The sequence below is a fragment of the Pempheris klunzingeri genome, chromosome 8 (assembly GCF_042242105.1).
Source record: "Pempheris klunzingeri isolate RE-2024b chromosome 8, fPemKlu1.hap1, whole genome shotgun sequence".
Classification (NCBI taxonomy): domain Eukaryota; kingdom Metazoa; phylum Chordata; class Actinopteri; order Acropomatiformes; family Pempheridae; genus Pempheris; species Pempheris klunzingeri.
In genome coordinates this window covers 16,179,350-16,187,374 of record NC_092019.1, presented here as the reverse complement: position 1 = coordinate 16,187,374, position 8,025 = coordinate 16,179,350, and the positions used below count along the sequence as shown (strand labels likewise).

Here is an 8,025-nt window from a genome sequence, read left to right as displayed (position 1 = left end):
AAGTTAGGGGGTACGGGGTGCCGGGCTGGAGGTGGTAATTGCTGGTGTAACAGTGTGTGCAACCCCGCGGTGGCCTCGTAAGCGACCCGCTTTATTAGATCGGCCGGTATCGATCCACGCTGCGCGGCGTTGACTAATCTCCAGGCGGGGGGAGAGAGAGCGCGGATCGATGAGCCTGGATTCAATCATGTCTGGAAACAGAGAAGGTAATTTTTTGTAATCACTGCTGCTAAATGGAAAAAGTGAGAACAACGCGCCCGTGAGGTGAGCAGAGAGAACTACAGCGTTTTCCAGCGAGGATCTCGGGGAGAGATGCTCAGTTAAACACGCTGCAGCCTGCGATTATGGATATTCACTGAGACACAGATGAATCAATACGAGCCTGCTGGTTGACCTTCAGTAGTCTGTCCATGCTGCCGCACGCCGACTCTCTAAAACCCGATTTTCTCACCTTGACAGAAAACCTTTTCACATTATTTACTAATACATTTTGATAGAGGCTCTCTTTCTGGGCAGATTGTTCATATTGGATTTGGAGACAAGACAAATGGATTCATGAATAAGATAAATCAAGAGCAATATTTGAAAGCCCTGCGCGGTGCCATCTGTATGTGAGACTCCTTAAAATAGAAACATGACAATGGAAAAGATGACACAGATTGATGATTTATTCAACAGCGCAGAAAGCCATTACTTTAGACTGAAACTCACATGTATAAACAAATAATTCACACACACACACACACACACACACATAAACTCATTCTGCAAATATTCACATGAAGACTTGATAAAAACGTCCATGTTATATTTTCTAGAGAGAGATGTGCGCAGGGGGATGGTCTGAGATCTGAAAATCTGGGTCCTTCAGCAACAGGTGACATGGTGAGAAATGAGACTACATCATCAGGCACGGGAGTTTCGCTCCTCTTCTTCATTCTCCAGGAGGTAGGCTGGCCTGTATCGCGACACCCCCCTCCCATCCACCACCTGGAGGGACGTATTTCGACAGGTGTTGTCCATGCTGCCCAGTGAAGTGTACCTGCAGGTCGACAGTGGACGTTAAAATAAAGACGTGGTGCTCAAACCTGAATATATGGAAGGTATAGAAAGTGGAGATGGTTGAACGTGTTCTTACCCTTTATCATAGAGAATACAGTAGGGCACATATAACGTCCTCAAGAACGACCAGATGTCATGATACGTCCAGTCCTGTAGAGTATTGGAAGACATCAAATTTAATTGGTTGGTGATAGATGCATGATTAGTTCAATCTAGAGGAATTCCTCTGAGATGCACTCATGCTGCATAAATTATCAGCGTCTCCTCTACAGTCTATTTGTCAGTCACAGTATGACCATTAACAGAAAGGATTTGTCATTTCTGAATACACTGACAATTCTAAAATAAAGCAGGTGACCTTGTGTTTTACGGACATGTACATCTGTTCTCCAGCCTAAGCAGATAAAGAGCTACAAAAAAGATGGACTCCGTGTCATAAAAAGCCACACGATGCAATTTAATCCAGAACAGACCAACAATAACTTCAACCATGTGAAGCTTTTAATGGAAAGTATTTGTTGAGAATGCGTCACCGAGGTGTTGACTTACACCACCAATTTGTTTTGGGGTTGTATTGGATAGCCATTATATTATGCAGGTGTACCTAATATTTGTATAACATCATTTGAAGCCTCGCAGATGCAGTATTACTGCAGGGCTGTTGAGGTGCATTAAACTGTGCAGGTGTTATGATATTTTGGTTTACACCCTGTAGATCTGCACACTGAAACTTCAGTTAAGATGACAAATAACATTAAGTGTAACAAGGGGAAATTGCCTGGCGAGAGCAGTGAAAAAAGATTTGTATTACTAGTTTCTCCTGCAGCACAATATACGCTGTAACTTTAACAAAGGCAAAGGGGGGGGGTGAAATATTGCTTGGTTCTTATTTTTATAATTAATGTCTGCAGGTGCTCTAAACATAAAAAAAAACAGGTGAAGTAAACCTCAACATCCAAGTCTGTATTTTTTTGACTTGATTTTTGAAGCACTTGGTCCTAGACCCTCTTACACGACATGACTTTTTACTCTGTACCACTAAAGGCAGGTAAAATACAACAAGAGAGATATGCACAGGCAAAATTAAATAGTATAGCAATGTTATCTGTGTGTGTCTCACTAGTAACGGGTTGACTCTCATGTACACCGGCCAGCCGGGGTCGGTGACACGCATGGCCGTGAGTGTGTGTGAATAGGGGTCAGTCCTCCTGGTCCCCATCAGGACGGCTTTCAGCTCCGGCCTCCTCTCCTGCACCTCGCTCAGCGCCTGCCGAATACTGCCCTCCACGGAGAATAGCTCCAAGTCATATCTACGGGAGACATGTCGCCAAATGAGGAGTTGCCGTACTGTGACATATAGGACTGGGAAACCTTTTTGCAAAGGGAACCTTAAATACACAGCTATTGGGACTGGTAACACCTGCTAGTTAAAAAGATATTGAAATGCACGAGTGATTACAATACAAAAATGGGTCTGCAAAAAAATATTAGTTTGAAACAGCATGCAGTTGGAAAGAGCGGTGGCTTCACCTTTTTATCGTGTCTTGAAGGAATCTCTCCATTTCTGGGAAGGGAGAAACAATACGGATATACAGAGCTTTCAATTTATCTTTACCATCTGGATACCGCCTGAGAGTGGAAAGACAGAGAGAGAGAGAGAGAGAGAGAAATGGGACATTTAAAAAAATACAGTATATAATAATAAGTTCCTGTTTATCCTTATCACGATCTCCCACTATAGAATAGATTAGCCTTTATTGTCATTGCGTGTGTACAATGAAATTAGGAATCTATCTGCCCAACACAGGTCGGGTACATTCCTGTCTTTTCTCTATAAAATTTCCGCTGAACTCATTTGTTCTCCACTTATTTCTGACTGCGATACCCCACTGTGGAGAAACGGTATCATTATGTTTTTAATTTGAATCCCCCTTTCATCTTTCCTCTCTCAGGTCATTTGTTTTGTCCTGATTAAAATCAGTCCTACTCCCTAAATGTTCTAATGGTCTCATCTCGTCCTCTCCGCTCCCGTTACCGTTTCAGTGTTGCATAGTAGAGATGGAGCAGCGCTGTGCAGTCTTTGCCTCCATTGAAGCCGACACAGACTTCCTCTGTCGAATACTGATCCAGTGCAGCCTCTATGGTTTTCAGCGCAGACATAACTTTCTCACCCAACGGTGTACCTGTAGGAAACAAAAACCATAGCAAGAGGAGGATTTACTGTAAATTGTGACGTTTTGCTCGTTATAATAGAAATTATCCCTCATTTTAATGTTCAGAGTAAAATTATCTGCTTGATTGATGCTTGGCTCTATTATCTGCTTAGCCTCCTGTCAGTTGTAGTCTTTTTTTATAATCCACTATGATTTTACAGTGATAATTACTTTAATCTTTTCGCTGCCTTTATTGGTCCCAATGCCTGTGTAAAACGTGCAAGTTCTCTGTAATATTCATTTTCTATTAAGTTGTCATAGTTTAAGTATCATCTCCCAACACCCTCTGCCCTCTGTCTCACTCTTACCGCTGTTGGCCAGTGTGTACACCTCAGCGGTAGCGATGGACACTGGGTCAGTGACTAAGGGTACCACGCTACCCTTGGGCAGCACGTCTAGCAGCTGAGCCCGGGCTTTGTCCACCTCCTCCTGGCTATCTGAGTCCAGGACCAGCCTGACTCTGTGATAGTTGCTCAACCAGTCAGGGTAAGAGCCAAGAGCCACCTTCCGGCCCCAACCAGCCTGCAGTTTGGTCAGCACAGGGGCGATCTCGGCTTCATCTGCATCCACAAACACCTGATGCGAAGATCTTTGGTGAGCATGCTTGTACCATCCAAAAACAATACTGAGATGGATTTGTAAATGGAAGGAACAATCATGGTGTTACCTCACGAGAGTGGAAAGTGGTCCCTGAACCAGCAAAGAGGTGCTCCAGCCCATTAAAGGCCCTCTCCATCAGAGACGGGATCCCAGGAAAGATAAACACGTTACGTACACTGACCTGGGGGAAGATGGTTGGCACATCATGTACTGAAAGAATATACGGACCAGTCAGACTTTTCTTAAAACTACAGGTTTGATGATCCCCTATCAATACTTCTAATAACATGTATTTCAAGGAGCCAACATATATACAGCCTTAGTGTCCTCTTGTTCAAACAGTTTTTGAGCCTATCGATCTATTTGAATACGTTTTATCTATTAAATATGTCTATAAACTCATAGAAATATGAATCTAATATTGTGCCAATTTCTTGTTTTATGTGAGTTTTCTGTATATCTTTGTATTCTGTTTGAAAGATGTGCTTTTTCCTTATTTTCCTTTTTGTCTGGTCTTGTTGCTGAGAGTGTTATGGTACAATGGTGCTCAATACTTAGAATAGCCTTCTGTCTGAATAAGCAAAGTTGATTTATGCACATTTGTGTAGCTACATCACTTCATAACTGGCATTAATGACTAACTTCAATGAGTGCCTGTCTGTATGGTTAACACCTGTAGCGTTGTGATTATATTTTTTACTGTTTCAAACAGAAACACACCTATAGTCCTATAGTCTTCGTTATGGAAAAATGTCAGCATGTTACGTTTGAATTTCAGCAAGCTGCAGCACTTGCAGTTGTGTATTCCATACACTGCTGTTTTCTGCTCGACGTAATTATTTTGCTGACTGTGAGAAGCCACTTCTCACTCCCACGGTGTCTAGTTAGGAGTTGATGTTGCAATCTGTCTTCTGAAATAACCCCAACAACATAATAAAACAGACAGACGATTATGTGACTGAGTAATCATCTCCCTGAACGTTGCGTCAGCCAAACAATTTTTGTTTGCCCCAAAAAGCCTAACGGTAATACACAGCACAAGAGATCGATTTCAGTGTAGGCAGTCAGTCAGTCGGTAGGTGGGGGGCACCGATCCTTTCTAACTTGGGTATAATTTGATTGAATTTAGTGTTTTCTGACAACATGATGCATGGCATTTAACAACAGCAGCTTGATGAACAAACTAAGCTGATTCCCCTCCATCCTGTGTTAACTCACCAGTGGGTAGCGCAGCGGTTGTCCAGTCTGAGGGTCAGTTCCATAGTTGAGTTTGGCTGAGCGAGGCACCATGGCCAGCTTCATAGCAGCACTGTCCTTATCGCCCACCCCAAAGAATTCCTCAACCAACCGGGCGAGCTCAGGGTGGGGATATAACTCCTCTTGGAAAGCCATGGCAACGCTCTCAAAGGTGACGTCGTCATGAGTTGGGCCTATGCCCCCTGAGGTAATGAGGTGTGTGTACCGAGGCGAAAGGAGGGCCACCTCTTTGGCAATAAGCTCCTGTACATCTGGTATGACTGTTATGCGCTGCACAGACACTCCGAGCTTCCTTAGTGCTCGTGTCAGAAAGGCACTGTTGGTATCCACTGTGTGACCCTGGGAGACAAACAACGAGAACAGACACACAGTTAGTTTCAATGCTGTATTTCCACCTACGCTTGAATGTTACATTCAAGGACTTAACAGTGACTCCAAGGTCTTGTTTGATGAAATTCATTGACTCACAGTGAGCATGTTTTGAGGCCGAGACTTGACATTGGACAAAATCAAAGGCACAATGTTTAAATCATGATCATGTAAAGTCGAGAAATAATGGAGACTTGTCATTTTAAAACTGAGCACTGTTGCCACATTAAATAACCATGATAGGTTTTTCCTGGGGATATGAATTGTGAATCTGGACTACAAAGCAGTCCGGAGGACTGAGGCATACTGATGGATTAGGGTGTGATGTTAGAATGTGTATTTAATAAAATATTTTCAATGTGTGCAGATTTGTCAGGGGGGGAAAAATGAGGGTTTAGTTTGATTTTCTCAAATCCACAAACTTTCAAGGATTCTCAGTGGGATACTGTCAATCGTACAGCTTGAAAGTCACTCAAACCACAAGTATCTATTAACATTAAGCAACCTTGAGTATTTCATCTCCAATGATGAGAATGGCTGCAGTGGGAGCATCCCCATTGGCTGCAGAGGACGGACTGGAGCCCTGGTGGTTTGTGGACATTGCTGCTTCACAGAGTTGAGTCGCGAGTCTCCTCACACGCACCGCTGCTCTACTCAGCTTGGGAAAAGCAAGACTAGAAGACAAAGGAAAATATGCTTTCAACACTGTGCTTTCAGCATCTGTAATATCTGTATATTATGCTCTCAAGCATAAATGTGGACACTCTACATGTCCTCTACATGTTCAGGTATCAACAGTGAACACAGCCATGAATCTCCCTGGTTTATAGCAACTCTATCTTGGCATTTTCTTTATTTTCTTTGTGCTTTTGTGATGAGTGATTATGCCTATGAGCAACAGTGGAGTTCCTTTTGAATCTTACATCAACATCAAGAGTTCAGATGGGTATCTCAAAATGTTTCATTACAATTTAGGTCCTCTTCATCTTCATAACTTGTCTCCTACCAGGGAAGAGACACAAGAAGCAGCAGCAGATTAGAAAAAAGGAAAATAGAATCAAGGGGAAAGATAAAATTGTCAATTAACAAGGATTTCTTATAAGCTGTTTATTCACATGTCAATTGAAAGGTTTAATACTGAAACTTGAGAGAAACTGAAGAAATTACGAGTTCAGATATTGCAGATATTCAGATATTGCATCTGGATGCATAGGGAAAATATTCTATTCAGTTCTATTTAATTAATGAGTCATAACATTGACACGCCCAAGATATGAGCTGTTGACACTGCAAGTGTGGCCTGTCAACAAGTTGTCTGAATCAGATGAGGGTAACTAACAAATAATGCTCAGACAAGCTGACAGAGGAGAAGACAAAACAGATTCACTGGAATGGAAACACAGTGAGGAAAGTTTGTCAGGATGAGGTGGACAAATGATCAAAGGTTTAATGGACAGCTGCCAGCTGAGTTCATGACTTTACAATAGACAGACAGACAGACAATGCGGGACAACCTATATCACATACCGGTAGTTTAAACTGTCTGTCTGTGTGTGTGTGTTAACATTTACATGTATTAGTCTAACCTGTACAGAGATGCCTGACAGGAGACACATGCTACCGTCTTTATCTGACAGCACTTGAAATTGCGTAACACTGTTACATACGTGACGAAATAGTGAAGTAAGTAAGTTAGCCTTTATAAACACTGCCACAAGTTATGCATTCGTGTCAACTAAAGCAGCAGGTACGTCTATGATACATATTAGCTAAACGTCTCCTTGCTAGGTTACTTAACCCGTTGTTAAGGGCACTAGCAACAACGACGCACTTAGCATTCAAGTACACTTACACATATCGTACCTTATTATCCGCACACTGCCGATTTCTCTGCGCTACTATATACCGTGAATTGAAACACAATCTACTGTGTTTATAATTTGGTGGCCAAACTCGTCAAACCTTAGGAAACTTACTCCTGAGCCGTATGTGTCCTCGTTTGGTATCTTACCGTTTGTGGTAACATGTCATTCAAAAGACAAGTGGTTAGCTGTCCAATCATAGACAAGAAAAGGCTTTACGTCAGACGGGAGAGCCAATCAAATTCACGGAGGGTATTAACGCTAAGACTGTTCCGCTACACGGAAGTAAGCGAAAGATGGTCCTGCTGAGGCACAATCAACGAAGAGGAAGTGGTACATTAAAATGTAGTTTGACCAAAGTAAACACTATAGGGTTTAGCTAAATGAATGCCCCCGACAACTCATTTAGCATGATCGTAGACATGACAGCTGCCGAGACACGACTTCTTCTCTTCTGCCCAAATCAAGACAAAAAGTGAGATTACTGCTCTCTTCTGCCCCTGCTGGCTGGATGAGGATGAGTCCATAAACCGACAACTGACCCCACACTGCCACAGATACCATACTGTCTGCTGTGGTTAGTTTTCTTGCCGATGGGTGGCGCACACTGGCATGTATAGAACACATTGTCTCTGCAACTGGGTTACATTGAGACCATAACT

The 8,025-nt window shown here is 42.6% G+C and overlaps 1 protein-coding gene across 3 annotated transcripts; it reads right to left on the bottom strand.

Moving 5' to 3' along the window:
- Positions 1–668: 668 nt before the first annotated feature.
- On the bottom strand, positions 669–7,694 carry flad1 (flavin adenine dinucleotide synthetase 1). Of its 3 annotated transcripts, none has more exons than XM_070835280.1 (11): positions 7,365–7,693; positions 6,425–6,503; positions 6,007–6,175; positions 5,094–5,471; positions 3,943–4,056; positions 3,584–3,851; positions 3,098–3,245; positions 2,593–2,691; positions 2,183–2,372; positions 1,139–1,212; positions 669–1,042 (listed from the first exon to the last, which is right to left on the bottom strand). In XM_070835280.1, the coding sequence occupies exons 2-11, from the start codon at positions 6,430–6,432 to the stop codon at positions 907–909; spliced, it is 1,584 nt and encodes a 527-aa protein (XP_070691381.1). In that variant the 5' UTR covers positions 6,433–6,503; positions 7,365–7,693; the 3' UTR covers positions 669–906. The 3 variants fall into 3 exon arrangements, with proteins under 3 accessions (XP_070691381.1, XP_070691382.1, XP_070691380.1); XM_070835281.1 differs by having other exon boundaries at positions 7,478–7,693; XM_070835279.1 differs by lacking the exon at positions 6,425–6,503 and having other exon boundaries at positions 7,478–7,694.
- Between the last annotated feature and the right edge of the window lie 331 nt (positions 7,695–8,025).